Source organism: Chrysemys picta, chromosome 7, assembly GCF_011386835.1.
Source record: "Chrysemys picta bellii isolate R12L10 chromosome 7, ASM1138683v2, whole genome shotgun sequence".
NCBI classification, from domain to species: Eukaryota; Metazoa; Chordata; order Testudines; family Emydidae; genus Chrysemys; species Chrysemys picta.
The window spans coordinates 48113664-48137549 of record NC_088797.1 but is presented as its reverse complement, the minus strand read 5'-3'; the positions used below and the strand labels follow the sequence as shown (position 1 = coordinate 48137549).

The 23886-nt window shown below is 53.9% G+C and overlaps 1 protein-coding gene across 3 annotated transcripts in view; it reads right to left on the bottom strand.

Moving 5' to 3' along the window:
- Positions 1-16070, bottom strand: part of SEMA3G (semaphorin 3G) — a 62280-nt gene extending 46210 nt beyond the window's left edge. For 2 of the 3 annotated variants that reach the window (XM_005285257.5, XM_042861782.2), the window contains exon 1: positions 15760-16070. In XM_005285257.5, coding sequence (XP_005285314.2) covers positions 15760-15874 — 115 coding nt within the window. In that variant the 5' untranslated portion in view covers positions 15875-16070. Of the gene's footprint in view, positions 1-13448; positions 13471-15759 lie in introns of those variants that run through there. The other variant, XM_042861781.2, reaches the window with a different exon arrangement.
- Between the last annotated feature and the right edge of the window lie 7816 nt (positions 16071-23886).

Below are 23886 nucleotides of genomic sequence, written 5' to 3'. Positions count from 1 at the left end.
CGAGCAATGCCTGCTCGTCTATAACCAATCCATTTGGAGGGATTTAGCCTGGCTTTGTCTGTTTTAAGTTAGGGAATTTTATGGCTTTCAGCTGCTTTTGAAAGGTCCTTATAACTCAACCACACCTTGTGTTATTTTTAGATGGATCTTCTGCAGCCCATCAATGGAGCATTGCAACACAAGGGCCTCGGGATAGTTTGTAGGGAAAAGGGGAAATAATGTGCAATGCCCCCAGGTGTTTAAAAGGGTGGTTAGCACTGGGGCGTGACTGGAAAACCATTCAGTACTCCGCCACACCATCAGAGGGACTGTAAAACACACCAAGTCACTGGGCAGGTGCGAGCCACAGGCATCAATCAAAGCCCGCTGCCGTAGCCCTGAAGCCAATGAGATGGAACAGTGCATGCATCTTGATCAGACATAACTACCTCCTCCGCCTCCGGTGGCCAACTACAGAGAAACAAGGGAGTCATCTGCTGCCCTGGGATCACATGAGGGTTCATTCCCACTGCTGGTGCAGTCTAAGCTTTGGAGAGTGGTGGACTGGAGCCCTGTCCCCCAGCTCTCCCCTGCCAAACCCACCCCAATGCCCAAATCTCCACACTGGCTGCGTCCCTTGGCGAATGAGCACCTCCAGGTTGGGTAGCAGGGTGGGGGGGAGAACAAGCAGCCCTCCCCCATCTCCCTCCACCCACTCCAACTCTTCCCATTAACATTCCCAATCCCTAAGAGCCCCCGCTGGGCTCTCATCCCCGCTAACGGCCCCTCTCTGCCGCATATCTGGAACGGGTTTTATAGCCTCCATGTTTTAATTCCAGTAAAAGGGCTGATATTTCATGCGTCGTTGCCAGACCCTATAAGGCAGGGCGACCCTCTGCCCACGCCTGTCAGACCATGATTAGAATATAACGGGGAGACCGCCATTCAAACACGCTACACATCAATGGGATCACCATAGCCTGACAGCCCAACGTGGGTTACGGCCCTGTCCTGCCCACACAGACTGCAACAGACTCTCCCCGGGGTCAGAGCCAAGGGGGTGACACCCCAGCCCTTAGCACACTAGCGCAGGACTCAGTGCTGGCTCTGGAGGACTGGCAGATGTTTGAGGGGTTACTGCACAATATGTCCCATCAGAGGCCATGGTATGCCTCCATGCTAGAGCACTCTGAGGGGAGGGGGCCAGGGAACAGCTGAGGGTCACCACATGTCCCTCACAGGCCTGACAACAGTCAAGCCCCAGCATAAGTAGAGTCTCCAGCTCCCCCTCCTCCCCTCATTCTCTTCTCATTCAGCCCTGCCCCTTTCAGCCCCTCTTAATCTCCCCCTTCTCCCTTTGATGAGGTTTATTTGCAGAGCTCAGCGTTCCCCCTGGCTTGTTTTCTTTAGCTGTGTCATTTATTTCCAGTTGACTCTTTGCTTATTTGCACTGGGCTGTGTAATTATTTCTCAGGAGAAGCCGGCTTGGCTCCGCCAAGGGGGGCAAAGTCACCCGATCCTGAGAGAGACACAGAGCCATTTATAACCCAGCCAGACACCCCGTCCAGGGACCACAACCCACATCCCTCCAACAAGGGCAGGTGGGAGGCAGGGCAGCAAGGAGACAGCTGGAAAGAAAGAGGAAAGGCCAAAAGAGATGGGTCCCGTGGAGAGAGGGGAAGTGGCAGCAGGAACTGGAAGAGATTAGAATGGAGAGTGTGTTGACACCAACCCAGGAGGCCACAGCAGTGAGTGCACTGGCTGGCTGGCTACCTTGTCCTTGAGATGGTCCAAGGTGCCCACAAAGCTGCATTGCTTCCAACAGAGTCGTTGGAATGTGTGCATGCACTGAGGCCCTTGCAAGGCTGTTCTCTCGGACACCTGCAGCGCTTACTCCATAGAGCTCAGACGGGGCTGCTGGATCTCATGCTAACGAGCGTGGCAGGATGGGGTTAGGACAACCAGGTACCCCAGTGCCACAGCAATGCTTGTGACTTCCCATCCTCATTGGGTGGGGAAACCACTGTGGCTCAACTGAAGACCACAGCCCAGACCCCATTGCACCCAGTTAAGCTGGCTGTTGTGCGCAGATGCAAGGTGTTGCAAGGTCAGCGGGCTCCAACTCAGAGCTTTTGGCCACAGCTTTTAGCATGGACAAAGCTGCAGGAGGAGGAAAGCGAGGAGCGAGGAAGAGGGGAGATGGAGAAGAGAAGTGGTGTGAGAGAGGCAAAAATGGGAAAATAAATTGACTTTACAACTCCCAGAGCAAAGGGTGTCCAGATTTCCAAAACCATCTGTGACACCCTGGCACCCCAATATTCACCGCTGTCATGTAATTAGGATGTGTTTTGTACAAAGTATGCCTTGCGAGGTATCATTCTAAAAGCCTGCTGGTAAGTTGTTTCTCTTTCTTCTCCCTATTTAGGCTGTGAGCTCTCTGGGCCAGGGATGGGTTTGTACAGCACTTGGTGGCATGGAGTCCTAGTTTTAGTACTGCTGTACGGAATAGTAGTGCTTCAAGCTGAAAGTCTGGCAGACGGCTGCTGTGTTGTGCATGGAAAACATAACACTCTGCTCCCTTCCAAACCAGCGTCCTTCCCCTTCTCACAATGACCGCTTGAGTCCTTCTGCTTGTCCCGTCTGATCGCACATGGGCCCCTTCTTCTCTACACCACCCACGCCGCCTCCTCCTCCTCCCAAGATGCTCCCTGGACCCCCCAGGCTGCTGAGCCTCCCAAGGACATTCTCACAGAGCGTTCAGACGGGCGTGCTCTCTTCCAGGGATACAGCCTGGGTAGGGAAAGCGAACTGCCCTAGAGTCTCCAGAGCTAGGCGCCGGCTCTGTTGACTACAGATAGCCCAGCCAACAAACTGCACCGGACTCCTCTTCTGCACCCATCGCGGAGTTCTGCAGGTACCTCAAACCTAACGCCACCAGAGCAGAGGTCTTTGCGTCCTCTTTGGCACAGCACCACCTGCTGGTAGGGGCAGGGATGAACAGCTGCAGGCTCCCCCAACATCGTGCTGAATCTCAAAGCAGTGCTAGACTCCCAGCTTAGATTTGCTTTTCCATTTGCTGCAAAGGGCACAGTTATAGCCCTGCAATTTCCTCAGCCCAACAGGATTTCCCTCCCCGTGGTTGCTGCCAGGCCTTCAAAGAGCCACAGAGACTGGCACAGCTCCTGGCAGGCCAGGAGATTCCCAGGGCAGGGACTCGGCTGTGCAAATCAACAGGATGCACGCATACAGCAAGCCATGCTGCCACCTGGGACAGGGGCGTGGATCCTACTGTCCAGCCACTGGCTGGAGGTGCAGCATCAACAGCGATGCCCAATGGGCAGAGCCATGGGCTGCACGCGCTCTCCTACACACTCTTAGATACCGAGCCATTCCCCCAGGGAAAATCCAGCCCCAAAGTCACATCCATGCTGGGCACCTGGTGCAGCAAAACTACCATTGAATTCAACAGAGGCAGGACTGGGCCTTACATGTGGGGTCACTGGCTAACCAGCTGCCAAACACCGCTCAAGGTTCTCCCAGCTACCCAACTCGCCTTGCTGCTGTGCCCCACCACACCATCATACCTGGCTGCTCTTCCAAGCCCTCCCCCACTATGGACCTGACCTCAGAGGTCTCATGGTTCTTCAGCCCCCTGGAAGGGGCCGTGGTGTTTTTCTGTTATTAAACAGCAATAATATTTTCCCATCTCAGAATAACATTGGCAAGGCCCCTCGCTCTTTTATTGTTTCAGAAAACTTTCCCCAGGCAAATTCCTCCAGGCTGGGAGCTTTAATATTTGCATTAATCCTCCAGTGTGTCTGCGATGAGCAAAGGGGTGGGGTGAAGGGAGAGGGGCCTGCTCCCTGCCTGAGACCAAGGGCCCCAGCAGAGAGTCTGGGCTTCTCCCCAACACCCAGGAGAGCCATGGATTTCCCCTCGGCATGATCAGCTACAACCAAGCTCCTCTCGTGACCCATAGTGGGAGGATCCACCCAGGAACGCTCACTCTCACGGCGGGGATACCTCAGACCTACCACCCTCCATACCCCAGACTCTAGCTGGAATCTTGGACTCTGTGGATTAGGTCCAACTCGAAAGGTGCCATACCCAAAGGGTATCAGTCCATCTCCATCATAATAATCGTGCCCAAGGTCTAGAGGGGGTCATGCTGCAGGAGGTGAGATGCAGTGTGATCCATCGCACAAAGACCTCACTCTGGGGGTAGGCAGTGCTGGGTTGCGGCAGAGGCTTGCTGGGGAGCTGTGTTGCTGGAGATGCCATCTAGAGTTAGACCCAAGCCCAACATTTGGATTTGGAGCCAATCGTCCCCAAACATAGCTCAGGAGTTCTGATTCAGGCCCCTCTTCATAATTTGGGCATGCTCCCCCGCTGCACCCTCAAACCACCTTGTCAGGGGAGAGGAGGCATGACGCTGCTGTACTTCACTTCCCGCTGCACCTAGGAGAGGACGGAGCAGAACAATGTACTGCCAGCTGGGAAGATGGGAGAGATACATTAATGGGTGGCAATTAGGGGGAGGGGGTGGGATGGGGGTGTAAAGTATGCACCTATAGTATGCACAGGGGGGAGGGGGGATGGGAGAAGTAGCAGTACCATACTGGCTGCACAGTGAATTTCTGCCCCACTGATTTGCAGGGCTGTTCAGATCCCACTGGGACAGAGAAGACCTCCAGAGTTAATTCCCTTAACCCTCCCCTCTTTACTGCCCCCACTTACCAAGCCACGGGGAAGAACCAGGACTCTGTGTCAAGGGCCCTTCCCTCAACCCCATAACTGCACTGCCTGGTGCTGCTAGCAGAGAGATCCCACAGTGCGGAGCCAACCCAAACAGCTTCTCCAGGCGTCCACCTTGCCTCCTGCCATGCTCCCCCCTCTTCCAGCCCTCCCCCCGTTATTTAGTCTGCGCAGTATTTGGAGAAGTGACAGGAGCCCAGCTCTCCTGACCCAGCTTCTGTTTTGTCTAACAGCAGGGCTGTGAGCAGGACAGAGCAGGCTGCTGCTGGAGGGATGGATGGGAAACTGCAGGGAAGTGGGGCATAGGTTTGGAGCCCACGTGATGCAGCTTGAGCATCTCTCCACCCCCACCCCCGTCTCTCTGGTCCTCCCCTGGAGCTCCTCTCTCAACCATTTCACCTTTGGGAATAGTCACTCATCAAAGACGCCCCCAGACAAAACCCAGCCCTTGGGAACACCAACAGGCCATGTGATTCTGTGATCCCCACGCACCGCAGGGCTACAGCGGCTCAAGATCACACACCCACACCCACCCACACAGAGCAATGCAATCTTCTTCTCATGAACCTGGCTCTGCAGTGCCTCATTCCCTGCTCCCCTCCTCCCCCCCCCCCACCCCCCACACCTTTCCCTGGAGTCGTTCCTGGCTTCCACTGGTGGAAGGGAGAGGGGTTGGCACCAAAGCATCCCCACCTCCATGACAAGGGTGGGGAAACCTTCCTCCCCTTTCTTGGTCCTCTGGCGGGCTCTGCCCTGGAAAGGGACTTGAGTGAAAACCAGCATGTCAGCAGTCGGACTCCCAACGCGGAGGCAGAGCTGCCGGGCTCAGCGATGAGACACACTTACACCTGTTAGCCTGCCATAGCCGGAGCCTCGTCCAGCTTGTGCATCAGCAAGAGGTTTGGGTACTGTGCAAAACCCACCCAAGACAACAGATGTCACACGGGTGTCACTGAAGCAGCATTTAGTCTAAAGAGCTTTTATTACTGGGGATGTTGCAGGGGAAGAAATGAACCCAGCTTGACTTTCAGATCCCAGGGTGAAGGGCGGAGCCAAGGGGCTGGGGGAAATAAAGGTATCTCGTTAAATTTAAACTGAACACATGTGCTCTGTAGTCTCCAGGAGACACTGAGCATGGCAACCCAGGACTGCACTTTAAATGAACATCAAAGCCCTGCTGGGGAGGAGAGGAATGGCAGAGCAAATGCTAATGCCTGGCTGGTCTCTCGCGCCTTCCATTGGAGGATCTCAAAGCACTTTTAACAATATTCATGATTAAGCTCCATCCCCACCCCATGTGACAGGGCCGTATCGACACAGATGGGGAAACAGAGGCACATGAAGTTGACGTGTTTGCTCAGAGTCATATGACCAGTTAGCAACCGAGCCAGAAGAGTAGCCAGGTCCTCTGCCTCCCAGGCCTGTGCCTTACCCAGCTCCCTCTCTTTGCTTTTAGAGCACGAAGCCGCATGCATCTGACGAAGTGGGTATTCACCCACGAAAGCTTATGCTCCAATACATCTATTAGTCTATAAGGTGCCACAGGACTCTGCTGCTTTCTATAGGAGTGACGCAGTATTAAGGTACTGGGATACAGTGCCCTGTAAGCCATGTACTTCGTCAGTCTGCCCCCTCCAGAGAGCAATTTTGACATCAGTGAGTGCCTAGGTGCCAACCCCTTTCTCCTAGCCAGATCTCTGCCCTGACTGGCCAATTCTCTGCTGGCATGATACAAGCAGAGCATTGGGATCCCCATGTAATTCAACCCTCTACAGTAATGCATACGCGCAGTTTTCATTACTACAGTGCCTTTCCCTTGGAATTCCCTGACTTCACCACCTCATAACTACATGCCCGAGCCTGCAGCCCATACTCAGATTCAACTCCCATGGACTGATGGGAGTTTTCCCTGGGGAGGTCGAAGCAGGAAACACAGGACCGGGTCCTAGTTTTTGGCTGAATCATTGCAGGACGACAGGGCGCACAGGTTGGAACTAGAGCAGTGTCACCGTGTAGCATTTTATGGCATAAATCTCCAATTTACTCCAGCTGAGGAGCTGGCCTTATACATTTCGAGTGCTTTCCAGCTGTTAACTAAGTCAAGCTCATGCCCACACGGGGAAGCATTGCTATCCCCACTTCACTGGTGGCGAAATGGAGGCAACATCCTACATTATTAATTATAGTAGCACCTAGAGGGCCACTAAGAGCCTAAAACAGATAAAGGATGGGAGGAGAAATGGCTCGCACCAGGGCAGAGTTTGTCACTAACCAACCCTGGACTAAAACTCAAGCTCTCCTGATGCCCAGGCCAGGGCCGGCTCCTCTAGGCCATACAGTCTCAGACCCAGGATTACACAGCGAGTGGCAAGAGGCCCATGCTGCCTCTCGCTATAAAGGCTGGTGGCACAGAGGGGGGAAGCATAGGCTGAAATTTTCAATGCTGCCCAGCTCCTGTTAATTTCAGTGGGGTGCACGGATCCATGAGCTCTGAGAATCTCAGCCATCTTTCGCACTGAGACAGCAGCCTCTCTCTCTTCAGAGGAAGCAGCGGCTCGGCACCCAGCCAGCCCTATGAATCCTCTGTAAACAGGCAGGGGCACCTTGAGAAGGTGGGGAAGACCAGGACCTTCCCAACCACACAGCTGGAGGTGCCCTGGCACTGGGCACACCCCCTAGGAAGGACACTGCAGGAGGAGTGAGAAGGTGCAGTGAATGCTTTGTTCCATGCAGCCCATGCCTCAGGGAGAACTAACTGCTCCCACAGCACCAAGGGCTGGGGCAGCTTCCTTCTCTCCCTCCAGCCAGCTCGATTCTGGCTCCAGGCACTCCAGCAGGCTTTGGCATCACCTCTGATTGTTGCACAACGGGCCCTGTTCTTCGAAAAGGCTACTCCGGTTCCCTGTTTCAGCCAATCACAGCCTCCTAGCAGGAAACTCCCAGCTAGCCACAGAAGAGACTATATTCCCCGTATTGCCAGCCACTGGAGTTATGCTGCTTCCCTGAATAGCAGGAGAGCAGCCCTGATGGGAGTTTCCTTGAACTACAGAAAACGTGTCCAGCCAGGCACTGGGACTCAGGACTCCTGGGTTCTCCTCCAGAGTCTCTGCCAGACTTGCTGTGGGACTCCAGGCAAGTCACCTCCCCTCTCTGCATGGCAGCTCCTCCAGGGTAACATGAATGATATTGACCCACTTCCCCAGGGGAACTAGAAAGCCCCATTAATTAGTGCTTCTCAAAAATCACAGCTCAGCTGCAGAGATTAATCCTGGCTAGGCTGGTCCAGTCTCGGATCAGCCAGCGATCGGCTGTTCCAATGGACAAACGTGGTGACGGAGCAGCTTGCGTAGCTGAGGCAATGAAGAGCGCCCTTTGGCAGGGCCATGACTAGGCAAGGCTATTTGCAGAGCAATCTACGTCAGGGTGGGGATTTGAAAGTGCCTAGAAAAACCAGATGGTAAACAGCAAGTCTCGCCCCTCACTGCAGTACTAGAGATGTTCCGATTCACTTCTGGATTCTCTAACGTCATCATTGCAAACCAAAGAGATTCAGGGGCTGAGCAACGTACTAGGGCAGCTGGGAAAAGAGAGGGGGCGGGGAACATGGGGAAGAAAGGGGAAATAAATCCCATTGGATCTGTTTTAGACCCAAGTGGACCAGATTGGTGGATTAGCCGAGTTCAGCAATGGAGAGGACCTGCCGTTGGTAATGCTTGCCAGCAGGGGTCACTGCAGCCATGGGGAGGAGGCAATATGGCCCACACAATAGACTGGGAGTTGAGGGGCTGTTTAGCCACTGAGAGCTGTGACAGAGCAGGGCTGCAGCTGATCCGCTCTGCCCTCTCCAGCAGGGGTTGCCAGTGAGCAAAGCACAACAGGAGGCCATGCTTCAACCAGCCAGGGGACAAGCGGGCACAATACAACATGCATATGCACAGTTGGCGACAGCAACAGCCACCCTGTTTTACAACCAACGGCTCCCTGCGGAGAGCTGCGGGAAAGCTCCGAGCACGTCCCCAGGCGGGAGGAAAGGGGGAAGGCGTCAAAAGCACCAATAATCGCAGGGCTCCAAACCTGCTCCAGTATTTCCTGCCAGGGTGGGTGAGGAAGTGGGGATAGTGCTGGAGCCAACCTGCTCATATGCCATTGGGAAAATATGGTGATCCCTTTGGAACATGGCTGGTTCCTTCCACCCTGCCCAAGAGTCTCCTTCTTTTTCAGGGCTGCCAGCTGCGCTGGGTCAGCCGTGGGTCAGGGCGAGAGGTTCTCCCCCCAGGCCAGAGAGCATTTGTGCTCCGTGGGAGCCGCTCTCTTCCTAGCAACATGGGGCTGTTGCTGCTTGTAATTACAAAGCACAGGGATACCGCCCTTGGCATTTCCAGTGCGACACGCTTCCAAACTCCCCTGCACATTTCTGCAGCACTCTCCCACTCCAGGAGGTGCCGGGCTCTGGGAGCTGCCCTGCTGGGGTCCTTACCAAGCGGGAGGTTCCCAGTCTTTGGAGGCATCAAAATAGGGTGACCAGATGTCCCGATTTTATAGGGACAGTCCCGATCTTGGGGGCTTTTTCTTATATAGACTCCTATTACCCTCCACCCCCTTTCCCGATTTTTCACACTTGCTGTCTGGTCACCCTACATCAAATCAAGGACAGTTTGTTTTCTGTGGGTCTGTTTCTGACTAATGAGCCACAGCATGTTGTACACATAAATCACGGGGATACATCATTGTGCTAGCAACCACAGGCTGGTGGGAAGGGCCAGGAGCCACATTCCTTTCCAAGTGATCACAGGAATCCAGTCCAGGTTCTTCCCCTCCTCTTACGGGATGTATCCAGAGTCCACTCCAGGTGGGCACAGGATTCCAGCTCAGGTTTTCTCCCTACACAGAGTCCTTTCCAGTAGGACATGGAAATCCAGATCAGGTCCCCCTCCACACAGGTGCTGCGCTCAGTCCACCCCTAGTGGGCAGTGGTGCCGAGTTCTGATGGTTCTCCTCTCACTGGGCTCACACTTCGTCCTCTCCCAGTGGATCTTCTAACTGGCTCAGGCCAGCTCCATCCCTGGGTGCATTTATCAGGACGGCTGCTCTGGGGCGGGATTCTCGACAGCACCGACGCTGGGTGCGCTGGCCTGTGCTTTGGCTGCCTGGATCTTTGTCCTTGAAGCAGCCCATGGCACAAGGCGCAAAAGAGCCAAAGAACCTGGCAGGAGGCTGAGAGAGACAGTCCAAACAGCTGCAGCCAGAGAAACTGAGCTCAGACGATCTGCTACGTGCTTGGGAACAGGCCATCGGCTCTGGGACCGGAGCCCCTCATTCAGAGGTTCACACCCGTCTATCCCTACACGAGTCCCATGAACCCCACTCCAGAGAGAGAGGCAGGGTGCTATCTTGCAGCCTCCTCATTCCCCAGAGCCACATTCCTCTCCCACTCACACCAGTGCAGGCTCATTAAAGCCAACAGGTGTAACCAACAGTTCGACCCCAGTTGAGTGGTTGAGAACTGGGAACCACGCAGCGAGGGGCCAGCATGCCCAGCAGTGTCCGTGTGTCCATCCTGTACAATGGTACAGCTCCCTGCTGGAAGCAGGAGATACGGTGGGAACTCCCTGCAGCAGGAAGGCCTGACTATACACTGAAGTTCAGGAACTATTTGGCTGGCTCACAGGTGAGCGGCTGGATTAGCCGCTGGGGGATGGGGAAGCAATGTGGCACGTGTTCAGCCTCATGGCGCATGGGCCAGCTCCAGCCCTGGGGTAACTCCCCTGACTTCAGCAGTTACACTAGGGTTGAAACTGGCCTGACATGTTCACAGCCAAGTAGGCGAGAATTCAACTGCCCCTAGAAAGGAGGGGCTCAAACTCTTCCTGCCCTTTGTAGCTACCAGCCAGCATCCCCCCCACACAGTGCTGGGCACTTCCTCCCAGAGCCTCCCCTGCCCTATCCCTGACATGAACCTGCTGTGCCTCCAGCTGGCTGACAGCCCCGTTCACCTCCACCCTGCTGCATGTACCCACGCATGGCAGCCTTCCCCTGGAAAATAACCAGACCCCACCCCAGAGCTCTGGGGCCACCTACCATCTCTATGTGGAAGCAGAAACACCCCCAGCCAGGGTGGCAAATGGGGGTGGCAGGACCCCTGGGGTGCACCCCTACAGTGCTGAACAGCAGGGAGGTCTGGGCAGGACCCCACAGCAAGACGTGATCCACTGTGGTTTTAACAGCCAGTGCTGCACGAACCGCGATGTGTCACATTCCACACGCTAAAGGGGCTGTTTGATTTGCCTTCCTTCAAAGCAGTGAGGCCAAAACAGCCTCACCTCCGCCTTGTACGCCGCTGCAGCCTCCCTCTCATCTCTAGCCCTCCCGGCTTCCTTTCCCTTGTAGTCTATTTTTAAACAGCTAATCGTTCCGCGCTGGAGTTTATTTTTTAAGCAGGAGATTCTCACGGTCGCCCTGGCAGATTTCCCCACGCAGAACTCCTCATAAAGTAATGACGAAGGCAGCACAGAGAAAGCCAGCCCATTACTCCCACCTACCCTTCTGTGTGGGAAAAGCTCCCAGGCAAAAATCCTGAAAGCCACCAACTTCAAGGCCCACCTGGAAACTCCCCTCTGCCTTAATGCACAGAGAAAGCTGCCAGCGGATAATCATTTGGCAGGTGGGGAGCTGAGATCGCTGTTCCTGAATGGCTAAGAATTGCCTACATCCTTCTATCATAGCTCCCCCTTCAGCGCCAGAAGGCTTGTCTTTAAGACTGCAAGTTCTCTGGGGCAGGGACATTCATATAACACCGGGGTCCCCAGTGCTACCAGTACAGAAAGGTTAATTAGGGATACATTTCAAAGGTAATGTTAATTAGTAACTAGATACATTTCAAAGGTAGTACATTTAAAGGGGGAGGGAGAAAAAGATTGTTTTTAAATGCAACATAGTTAACTTGTGGAACTCACAGCTGCAGGAACTTATTGAGTTGCAGTAAAGGAGAAGATGCTCCTATGCCTAAGAAATGAGTATAATTTTCAAGAGCACCTAAGTGACTAAGCTTAGGTGCATAGGTCTCATTTTCAAAATGACTCAAGTTCTCAGGCACTTTTTGAAAATATTACCCAGCAAATAAAGTTGCTCAGATACAATTATAATCCCTAGCTCTCATCTAGCACTTTTCATCAGCAGATCTCTCAGCACTTCACAAAGGAGGTCAGACTTATTATCCCCATTTTACAGATGGGGAAACTGAGGCACAGGGCAGGCATGTGACTTATCCAAAGTCACCCAGCAGGCCAGTGATAGAGCCAGGAACAGAATTCAGTGCTCCATCCACTAGGACACACTGCTCTCATTTCTCAGGCTTAAGGACATGCGCTGTTCAACAGCTGGGCTCAGGAAGATCTGTCCTCCCATGGGACAGTACTGCACAAGACCCAGGCATTGGCCAGCCAGGACATGGGTCTGTCCCAGCATGGCAGCTGCCATGTGCACGGTAACAATGTCCCCTGCTCAAACAGCAGGAACCAGTTCAGTACCCTCAGTTCTTTGAGTCCCAGTAGGACAGCTTCCCAGAACAGGGGTCTCCATGTGCTCCATTTCCCTCCCCAAGCAAGTAGCAGGCATGGGACTAGGTTCAGAGTAGGGTTATTCTGGTCTCCACCTCCCCAGACCAGGTATGCATGGCCCAGTATCTGGAGTAAGTAAAGCTTAGTACTTTACTGCCACTGGGATTCAGAGGAGCGGAGCAAGGAAGCCACCCCGAGCAGACCCAAATCCTGCCCTCCCCTCCTCCCACAAACTGAGCCATTCATGGTTTTTAGGGGAACCTCTCCTTCTTATGCCTGTAGCTCACATCTGTGCAAGTGGCCACCTAAGGAGAGAGAGCCTTGACATTCTGCCCTGGCCAGAGGAGCTCTGAGCCAAAGGCCGAGTCAGCCTCCCCGCCAAGTCCAGATCTACAAGGAAGCAAGTCGCTGTAAACAGCAGGGTCACTTTCCCCAGCTCTGTGCGCTGTTAGCCACCAGATCCACAGCGGCTTGGGTCTCAGCCACCCTGACATCTGTCCTCTGGAGCAGTGTGCAGCAAACCCTCAAGAGCCCTAGACTCGAGCCAGCTCTTCTGTTTCATGTTTCCACCACTCTCCCAGCTGGACTTTCCCCAATCCCACCCCCCAACGTCTTTTTGAGGGCTGGGAGGCAAGGAGGGAGGGACTATATTGGCTGGTCAGAAACTCTTCAGAAATATCCCATCTAATGCAATTTGATCTACAGTCCCCAACCAAAGTCCCCAATCTGAGCCTGACGCATAACTGCTGTGCAACAGACAGTGCCTCTTCGGTGGTACCATATGCACCCAAGTGCCCACAACTCCAAGCCTGTGCCTGCTCATACCAGAGTCAATGGGAGTTTGACTTACTAGGAGCAGGCCCAGAAAAGGGGAAAAATAAAAGCCAGCCTGACCCTCCAGCTGCAACTCCAACCCCAGCTGTTTTGCCTCTGTCCAGCTCCTAGCTCCAATCAAAACAAGGTGGCAAAACTCCATGGCAAAGGCTGTTCTTGAGGCGTTTCCAGCCCCAGCAAAAGGAAGAAGTGCCTCTGATGGCCGGAGAGAGCCCACCCGTGGCAGTTTCACAGTGTTGCAGGGGCACAAGGGATGCAAATCAAGCCGCTGCACATCCCAGGGAAGCATCGGGCGATACAGGGTAATGCTGGCTAACAACAAACCTTGCATGCCATTCTCACGCAGATCCAGCGCTGGGGCACGGAGCTCCAGGAAGGTCACTCGCTCTCAGGAGGCACCTGCCAGTCTAGGAAGCAACAGTCCTCCTGCTCCTTCTGGAGTGGGGCAAAGCCTGCCAGCACACAGCGCGTGCGTTGGAAAGAGCCTTCTCCAGGCAGAATGCTGAGAACCAGGCTGCTCTGGCTACAGTACCAGACACTGGTCACAAGGGGGTGCTGGCTGCAGCCAGGGCAGAGAGGGTATGTGCCTACACTTCAATGGGAGGCAAGATTGCAGCACATGGAGATATAGCCCAGCTAACTTTAATTGAGATCAAAGCTAGCTTGAGTAACAATAGCGGAGAAGCCGCTCCAGCACAGGCGGCTGCAGGGGCTAGCCCAGCCCAAGACACTGGGTACATAGTCAATGGCCACAGCTTCACTGCTATTGTTACTGGAGCAAGCTGGATCAAAGCTAGCTGGAGTATCTACAAGTGCTGTATGCAGTGCAAACATGCCCTGAAAGCCACCACCTCCCCTTTTACGCTAAGCACCTGCTCTGAATTTCAAGGTGTTCCCTCACCCACGCAGGACAGGAACAGCCCCAAACCCTCCAGCTACCCACTGTCCTGTTAGCTGCAGCTGTATGCAGTCTTGCAAACTGATCACTGCATTGTGGGTCCCCCAGGGACCCATCACACACATAGTCTCACCCAGGGGATGAAGAAGGAGGAGGGACCAAGGCTGGTGGCGCTCATGTTAGCCAGGTTGGGGGATCGTTTCTAAGCAGGATCCCTTCATTTAGGCATTAATCCTGGCCCGGCACCATTCCATCCCAGCAGGGCAGAGAGAGGGAGTCTCACAGGTAACACAGACGTGCAGGGTAGCAGACACTCTCCCCGCAGACTGCTACAATCTCGGTTGGCCTATGGCTGCTAGGTTAGCCATTGAGATAGATCCCTGTGCAGTCTGGGAACAAGCAAAGCCTGGCAGTGCCTGGGGGCAGGTGGGGCCACTACCCTCCCTGTTTGAGCCACTGCCCGCTGCTACGAAATGAGAGAATGACATTTCCTAGCATGTGGGGGGGGGGCGCAACCACCCCTCAAGTCATTGCAGGAACTCCCTTCTTTTTCCCATTCCAACCACACGAGGGGCAGCAGACTACCAGGGGGCAGTGAGGGCAAATGGGGCAGACCATTTATAAATCTTATTAGAGCATAAGCTTTCGTGGGCTACAGCCCACGAAAGCTTATGCTCTAATAAATTTGTTAGTCTCTAAGGTGCCACAAGTACTCCTGTTCTTTTTGCGGATACAGACTAACACGGCTGCTACTCTGAAATCTGTCATTTATAAATCTTAACACTCCCCAACACACACACACACACACTCACCCCCGCTGTAAGTGCCATGTGTCACACTCACGCAGAATGCTCTGCAGTTCCATGGGGCACCGAGAGTTTGAATACACACATGCAGTGCACATATCGGTACAGCCACAGGGTCATGGGGGCTAATTTGTCAGGCATCCAGTGTACACCCAGAAGGAGGAGTGAAGGAGTTAATTGCCAGCACTCCCACTCTGCCCGCAGATCTCAGTGTAATTGAGCTGAGAAGGAGTTATGAGAGCCCGGGGACACCACAGTGAAATGTATACCCTTGCTCGCACCCACACCACCTCACACCTGCCCAGTTGTTCATGATCACCTCTCTGCATACAAACCCATCCCCACATCCAGCAGGCGCCAGAAATCACCCCTCCCTATCCACCAATACCTCCTCCCTGTCCCCAACACACTGGAGATCGCTCCGATCAGGTCAACGCATGCCCCAACACTTGTTCAGACCCAGGCATAAGCACATGAAGCCAGCAAGTGCCAAGTCAAAAGTGGGAGAAGAGCCGGGGGCAGCCCAGTGCGGCTTTCAGGTTTAAATCCTCAACACCATCCCCAGAGAGAGAACGTGCAGCAGCTCCCAGCAATACAGCTCCATAAGCATTATTACCTTTGCAAGAGAGACAAGGCGGGGGAAGGTAATATCTCATATTGGACCAACTTCTCCTGGTGAGAGAGACAAGCTGTCGAGCTTACAGAGCGCTCTTCTTCGGGTCGGGGGAAGACAGTGCCTGCCCCACCTTGTCTCTCTAATAGGGTGACCAGACAGCAAGAGTAAAAAATCGAGACGGGGGTGGGGGGCAATAGGCGCCTATATAAGAAAAAGCCCCCAAAATCAGGACTGTCCCTATAAAATCGGGACATCCGGTCACCCTACTCTCTAATATCCTGGAACCATCATACCTACACCACCCCTGCAAATTACCTTTATAAGACAGGCGGAGTCTGGGCACGCTCCCCTTGGTCCCTTGGCAGCTGGCCACAAGATTCCAAAAGAGCCACCAGGTTGCCAGGAGCTGGGAGAGGCAGCTCTGCTCCATGCTCACTTGCTGCTCCGCTCTTCCTTTCGAGGCTCCCCTGGCCTTTAACTCAATGGGATTCCTTTCCAACCTCCCCACTGCAACGCCTTCCAGGGAGAGACAGCTGCGAAGATCCCAGCTGGCCAATATGTGCTCACGCAGCCTTCCCCACCCCGCCTCTCCCCAGCCCGCCTGCCACAAGCAGCTGGCTCCAAGGAGTCTACTGGGAAGTTTTATACAGGCAGGGCTCCACCCAGCTCCTTGCAAGGAGACTGACTGCCACAGAGCAAGAGATGGGGGAGACCCGCCTTGCCAAGGACTTCCCCAGCAGCTGCAGCTCACTGGGATTGAATTCTCTGCGGCTTCTGTGTGCTCTCCCCTACCGAGCTGGCAGAGGCAGCGGGGTTAGTCAGTCACTGCTGGAATGCCACTGAATCCTGCACAGTTACACCAGAGATGGATTTGGTCCTTGGCATGGAGGGGAATAAAATGAAAGGCAGATTTCTTCCCTAATCTCCTCCAGTATTGGCCCATCAGCCAACCCGCAACCCGGCAGCAGCCTGCCTTCCCTCCCGCAGGCCCAAGAAGACACATTTCTTCCTTTAAAAGGAAGTAGACAGCAGGGCAAAAAGAATGAGTCGGTGTGGGGTGGGGGGTGTCAGCCGATTTCCCCCTGGAAGCTTATCCTGTGCTGATCATGGCTGCCAAGAGGCTGAAAGGATCCCAAGGCCTGACCTACCCACTCATGCCTAGAACGGGTGCCTCCAGGACAGGGATCTAGTGACTTGCAGGAGGCAGGTTTTATTGCCAACGCCCATGCTGTCCCTGACTTGTGAATCACTCCCGGGCTGCTAATTCAGCTCCAAGCACTATATTAAGGGACAAAAAGTAAATATCTAATGCTGCTCAGTCCGCTAGCCTGTCTGTCTGGGTTAGCTTTTGTACCGCCCCCATCCTAGCAACAGGTGGATATCCCACTCGATCAGGGGGCGGCACCATGCCGGTATTAAAGAAATGGGAAAGGTTCTGTCTAAGGTATTTAATATGGCCCCCCTCACTGCAGTCTCTGAACACCTCACATTCTTTATGGCCTTGGGCCCTGTGAGGCAGGGCAGGGCTGTTATCTCCATTTTACAACTGGGAAACTGAGTCACAGAGAGACTAAGTGACTTACCTGAGGTCACCCAGGACATCTGTGGCAGAGCAGGGAATTGATTGTGGGTTTTCCAAGTGGCAGGCTAGGGCCCTAACCACTGAACCACCCTTCAACTAGCCCAGCTTTGCCATTGACTCTTAGTTGTAAAGTACAGTCTTTCCATGCTCGCAGCATCATCTTGTGCAAGTGACTAGAGCCACCATTTTCCAAAGGAGTCTCTGGCGGCTGGGGACACCTCCATTTTGGAGTGCCCAATACGAGATACGTGGGGCCCAGGTGGTTTTCACAGGAGCTGACAACTCACCGCTCCAGCTGAAGTCAATGTGCTAAGGAGGCATTTTACAAACAGAGAGATCCAAAGAACAAGGCAGGTGAAGGGCCGTGGGATCCGGATACGACATACATACTGTGGTCAAGTTGTTACATTTCCACCGCTGCCAACCCCAAGTGTTCAAAAATCATGAGCAACATTACGAGATTGAGTTAAAAATCACAAGAACTACAAAGAAGTTGGGGTCTTTTTCTTTGCCTTCCAGGCGCACACAGATCACATTTTCAAGCTTTGCTCCACAGCCAAGGGCTAGAAACTTACTTTTTTTTATTTAGATGAAAACTGAGACTCTCTCGTAACCCCATGACTCCAGGATCTGAAACTCTAAGAAAAAACACTACATACAACAAGACTCGCATAAAAACCTAACAGCTAGCAACACTGCCTTTCTCCCCAAGCACTATAAATTACCCACTCCTTAAATCCCCTTCTCTTTATCAACATTCCACCATTTGGCCACCTCATCTCTCAAATAATCCCTCGCTTCTATTCCAGCATCCATATGTCCATCCCTCCAAACAGTCAGCCTTTCCTCTACATAAATCGCTCAGCAGTAAATGAAACAAACCAGTAGATGACTGAGTCAGCTAGTTTCTTGCAGGCTTTGAGTATGCAGATATTTTCAAACCTTACTATGAAAAGAAAAGATTTCATATTTGAGGATGTTTCTCTCCCCCATGACATTGAATATATTCTTCCTATATCAAAAACGTCCCCAGCAAGGCTATAAAACCGAACACAGCCGCAGTCTTGTGCTAGTGTAGGAGAAATCCAAAGTGAAACTGATTCAAAACAGAATATGAAACTGACCAGCTTAGTTCCAACCTCCAACCTGGTGAAGTGCAAATAGTAAACAAACAGCATTGCCAGGGAAAGTAAAGGAAAGTTTAAATTTCCTTCCTGTTTTCATCAGCTCTGATGTGCTAACTAGGAATTCAGATCTGAAGCATTTTGAAAATGATTTATAATTGGGGGTATATCCTTGAATTCCTTGGTAAGGATGGGCAGGTAGCATACATGGTCCCACTCTATAAGGGAGTCAAACGTAAGCTTTTAACATCAGATACCTGCAGCCCAAGCTGGGCACCAGGATAAACATGGCCCGATCATTAGAGATGCTGACTTCAGGGAGGCAGTGGAATGCATGTACCCTTGGAAAATTAAGCCATCTGTTCAGGAGTTCAAGCCCCCAGTGCTCTGCAGCTTGGCAGTCCCTTGTCCCAGTGCAGCATGGAGGTAACACACTACAGGGCTCATTCTCATTTTACACTGAGGCCACTTTCAATGAGTGTCACTGTAATTCTTGCCCACTTTAAGGCACCTTCACCTTGCCAGAGGGATGTGAAGTGGCCCTAGGAATGGTCCTACAAGGCTGGTCTACACTACAAAGTTTGCTTAACGCTGTGAAAAATGTCACACCGTGCGATGCAATTAAACTGACTTAAGACCAGATGTAGACACCACTAGGCTGCAGGAAGAATTCTTCTGTCGACCTAGTTACCGCCTCTCGGAGAGGTGGATTTACTACAGGGACGGAAGTGTCTGAACTACAGAGGCACTACTACAGCATTGATAGTTTACAGTTATACAGGTATAACCTAAGGGCCGTCCTGAGGATTTATGGGGCCCTACGCAGTATTATTAAATTGGTGCCCCTACGCTGGCACAACTGGTGCCCCTGTGAATACAGCCCTTGCCTTCTGCCTAGTAAGGAGACTGCAGCGGGCGCTGGGTGTGCAGGAGCCAACCCGCTCTTACCTGCTGTCCCGGTCATAGGCGTGGACTCCGTGGGTGGGTGCTCTGGGGCTAAAGCACCCATGGGGAAAATTTAGTGGGTGCAGAGCACCCACCGGCGCCAAGTTCCCCCCTTCTTCCCCCTCCCCACGCACGTCTTGCGCACCTGGCGGCCCCGCACTTACCAACTCCTCCCCCTCCTTCTCAGCACTGCCAGAGCGCCATGAACAGCTGATTCATGGCATTCAAGCTCCGGGAGGGAGAGGGAGGAGTGGGGACGGGGTGTGCTCGGGGGAGGAGGCAGGGAAGAGGCAGGGTGTGGGTGGAGCAGGGGCCGGAAGAGGCAGGGAGGGGGTTTGGAGGAAGGGGTGGAGTGGGGACAGGGCCTGGAGTGGAGCCGGGAGCTCGAGCACCCCCTAGCAAGATGAGAAGTTGGCGCCTTTGGTCCCGGTGGTGCCCCAAATTTTCAGGTGCTCTACGCAGCCGCATATGCTGCGTATGCCTATGGACGGCCCTGTGTACTGTCTCATTCTAGTATAAGTGGCCTCTTTCTGCTATAGCTTGTATGGCTTGGGAAATGGCTGAAACTGTACTGAAAAAGGCCTTTCCTAAACTGAATGAATGTCTACACCGGGTGCTATACTGGCATAGCGGCATTGGTGTCCCTTTCCCTCCCGTCTGTTCTGGGCATTCCCCAGTCACTGAGTTGGGAATGCTCTAAGCAGTATGGAGGAGATGAGATGAGATCTGGAACATCCCTGAGATCTCACCTTGGAAAGGGTTTCTGAGATACAGAAGTGCTGGGTTTGTTCACCCCTGTTTTAAAATTATCCATGTGGTGAAGGCAGGGGATTGGGACTTCTGGGATTTATCCTCAGTTCTGCTCCTGACTCTTTGTGAGGCCTCCGTCACCTCTGTGCCTCAGTTTCCTCACTCATGAAAGTGGGATCAATAATACCAGCCTCAAGTCTAGTTCATTAACATCAGTAAAGGGCTAAGAGGCCCTGAGATGGCAGGTGCTCTGGGGCAAAGCGTTACTATAATGGTTTTCATTTGAATTAGACACAACCCAAACCTCAGAGCCCCGCCCCCTGAAACCTGTCCAGGGCCCCTTTGGCAGTCCAACTACCTGCCCACTCATCCAGGATTCATTCCCCACCATGCGGTGCCAGGGCTGCTGGGATCCCAGCTCTCATCTGCATCCTTTCAGGACTGGAAGAGCAGGGAAGCACTTTCACCAGCTGGCAGAGCTGGCAGAGGGAGCGAAGGAGGGCTGCATGCAATCAGTTACCGCGGGGGAGTATAGGAGGGGGTGCTAATTGAATCCAATTAGTTCAGGGCTTGTCTCAGAAGCCCAGGGGAGGAGTCTGGGAAGATGCAAAAGGCAGAGGCCTTGCCTTCAGGCTGGGCAGAGCAGTGGGGAAGTTAGAGGTGGATGAGACCTATTAGGGCATCAAAGTCCATCCTCTTTGGCCAGTGCCTAAGTGTTCTCCACAGTCCATTACGCAGCCGAGTTCGACATGTCCGCAAGCAGTGGGGCTTCCAGTACTGCCCGTGGGGAGATGGCCCCACGTCGCCACCAGTCCTGGAGGGAGAGAACAGGCAAAGCCGGCAGATCAGCCTCCTCTGTACTCTGCACAGCACAGCCCTCTGGACAGATCTCCTGATGCAGCTGGCAAGACAGAGCTGCCAAGGAGGGGAAAGCAGTCTCCTTGGTGGCTAGGGGTAGTCTCACTCCTTGCAGCACCTCGGTGCCAAAGGACGCTTCACTTCATAGCCTCTCCCCCCAGGGGAAGCCAAGGGATTTGGCACATGCTCCGTGCCCGGCCTGCCCGCTGGGACTGCAGCAGAGAGAGCGTGGCCCAAGGGTGCTGCTTTTACATCCCGCTGCCTGGATTTCCTCCATAGCAGTGCAATTTACCCACAGCACAATGGGCAGCTTCCCCCAGTGCGACGGACACCATGCACCAGGGGAGCCGGCAGGGCCAGCTCCACAGGGCCAGGACCCCAGGCTGCTTCCTAGCACACTCAGTCAGCCAATCAAAAGAGATCCCTGCGTAGGCTGGGGGGATGGCCACATGGTTCTGCTATGCCACCACCTGCTCTCTCTCCAGGGAATGACGATTTGGGGGGAGCTGATGTCCACCCCTCTGTTTCGGTGCCTAACACCCTCCAGAGAGAGAGAGAGACCCCCCCCCCCCCGCCTCCAAGCTACGGTCCGAGGTAAAAGCTCATACAATGGGCCAACACTGCAGGCACAATGGCCTCATTTCTCTGTTCCATCTCCCCTCCCAGCATTTCGCATCTCTTCACCAGAGCTGAACAGAAAAACTGGTGAGGGGCAGAGCCTGCATTTTTGTCCCAGTCTCTTCCCCCTTCTCTACTCCTTCTCTGACCCATCCCCTTCCTCTCCCCCCGCACCACCTCTCTTCAGAGATATGAGCCCAAAGGCCAGAGCACTTGTGATCATCGAAGATTCCTTGGCATTTATCCAGCCAATCCCGCTCCCCCACTCCACACACACACACACTCCTCCCCAGGTCCTAGCCCCAATTCCAACTCAAGCAACCACCACATTGAGCCCACCTCAAAGAATTCTCCCAGTAGTTTCAATGGGAGAAGATCACTTCCTGTCCTAACCTTCTGGGTCATGTTGCAGTAGATTATTATATGTTCCACCCCAGAAGTGGCTGCTTTTGGAGCTCAGTCTGCAAAGGGCCTCGCAAACCCTGGCAGCGGAATACATGAGATAACCCTCAGGGCCTTTTCCCCCCTCGCTCATCTGCTCCGTTTTCCTCTCCTCTCTTCTTCCTCATGATGTCCTGATCTCTCTTCTTTCCTCGTTCTTTCTCCATCTTTCCTCTCTCTCTCTAGTTCTTTCTCTTTGTGCAGTCTCCCCCCCCCACACACACACACACCTTTTTCACTCCCTCTCCTATACCCATTTCTCACCCACCTCTCTTCATCTCCTCACCACCCAGTCTTCCCTTTCCTGGTCTCTTTTCTCTGCCCCTCCATTTTCCCCTTTCTCTCTTCTTTCCCTCTCCACCCCCATCTCACCCTGATCGCTTGCCGAAAGCTCGGGGCAAGTTAACTAGTCCCTGCTGCCTGGCTGTGTCTGTACTCGCCCTGCCAAACCACAGCACAGAGACCTCACAGACACACATTCAAATCAGCCCCTCCTTTCAACAGGGCTGGAAGAGGGGAGCCCTCAGACCAGGGATTTCCGTACACCCCCCCTGAATTTCCCCAAACCCTCCCCCCAAGTTTTGTGAAATATTACATGCAGTGTTGCCAATGTAGTGATTATTTGGAAATTTGAATTGAAATTGAAACATTAAGATACACACTTTAAAAGCATATAAAGTGTATGATAAAATATGTGTATCTGAAAAAGTATAATACATTTGGGAAGTATGAACATAGACTAGCTTCCTTATACAGCTGTTTTTTATGACAATGTCAGTGCATTTATTTCGGTGATGTTGGCCAACCTAATCATTTCAAATGATGATTTGTAAGCAAAGTCTAACTGAGCTCTCCCTGACAGCTAGTGATGAGCTGGGGCCTGGGGGGAAAGGCTGCAGGACCAGATTGTATTTACATTCACACCTAATCTACCTAGGTATCCAGCAAACAGAGCTGTGTTGCCCAAGTGATAGATTTTGGCTGGGGTTAGGTTACAAATCACTTGACTGCAGGAGTGTAGTGAGTTGGTGTGGCTCCCCGCCGCCCTGGAGGGGGAAGAGCCCGTCCGGAGGCCGGAGTGGGCGGAGCTAGGGAGCTCTGAGCCCGCCCCTCAGAGGGTCAGGCAGCGACCCGGAAATATAAAGGCTCGCCCTCAGAGCTCAGAAAAGACCCAGCCGCCGGAGAGACCAGACGTCTCTTGCCCAGTCCGCGACTGGGAAACCCCCACGGCCCAAGGTGGCTGCCCAGACTTGCCGGGCCTGCCCTGCGCCCGCTATCCGGAGGAGCTGCCGGACCTGCCCTGCGCTCGTTACCCAGAGGAGTTGCCGGGCCTGCCGATCAACCCCTGCCCCAAAGAACCCATGGTCCTGGATCCCCCAGAGGCCAACACCAGGACCCAGGTAGGCCCCGAGGGGGAGTGTGGAAGTAGCCCAGGGTAGGGTTACCATATTTCAGCGAGCAAAAAAGAGGACGGGAGGAGCCCCGCCCTAGCCCCGCCCCTGCCCCTCCCACTTCCCGCCCCCCCCGACCTCCCAACCCTCCCCCCGTTCCTTGTCCCCTGACTACCCCCTCCTGGGACCCCTGCCCCTAACTGCCCCCCAGGACTATCTAAGCCTCCCTGCCTCTTGTCCCCTGACTGCCCCAACCTTTATCCACACCCCCACCCCCAGACAGACCCCTGGGACTCCCACGCCCCATCCAACCACTCCCCACCCACTGACAGCCCCCCCCCAGAACTCCCAACCCATCTAAACCCCTCTGCTCCCTGTCCCCTGACAGCTCCGATCCCTCTCTTCACTCCTGCCCCCTGACAGCTCCCCCCCAGAACTCCCAGCCCCCTACCCCCCCCCCGCTCCTTGTCCCCTAACTGCCCCCTCCTAAGACCCCCCCCAACTGCCCCCCAGGACCCTACCCCCTACCTGTACCCTGACTGCCCAAAACTTTCTCCACTCCCCCCAAAAAGCCCCCCCCGTTTCTTGACCTCCACCTCCAGAACCTTCCTGCCCCCTGACCTCCTTACCCTGCTGCTCAGAACAGAGTGTTGGGCTCTGTGCAGCCGAGCCGGACACGTGGCTGAGCTCTCCAGCACAACAAAACCTGGTCCCTGGCCCTGCACAACAAAAC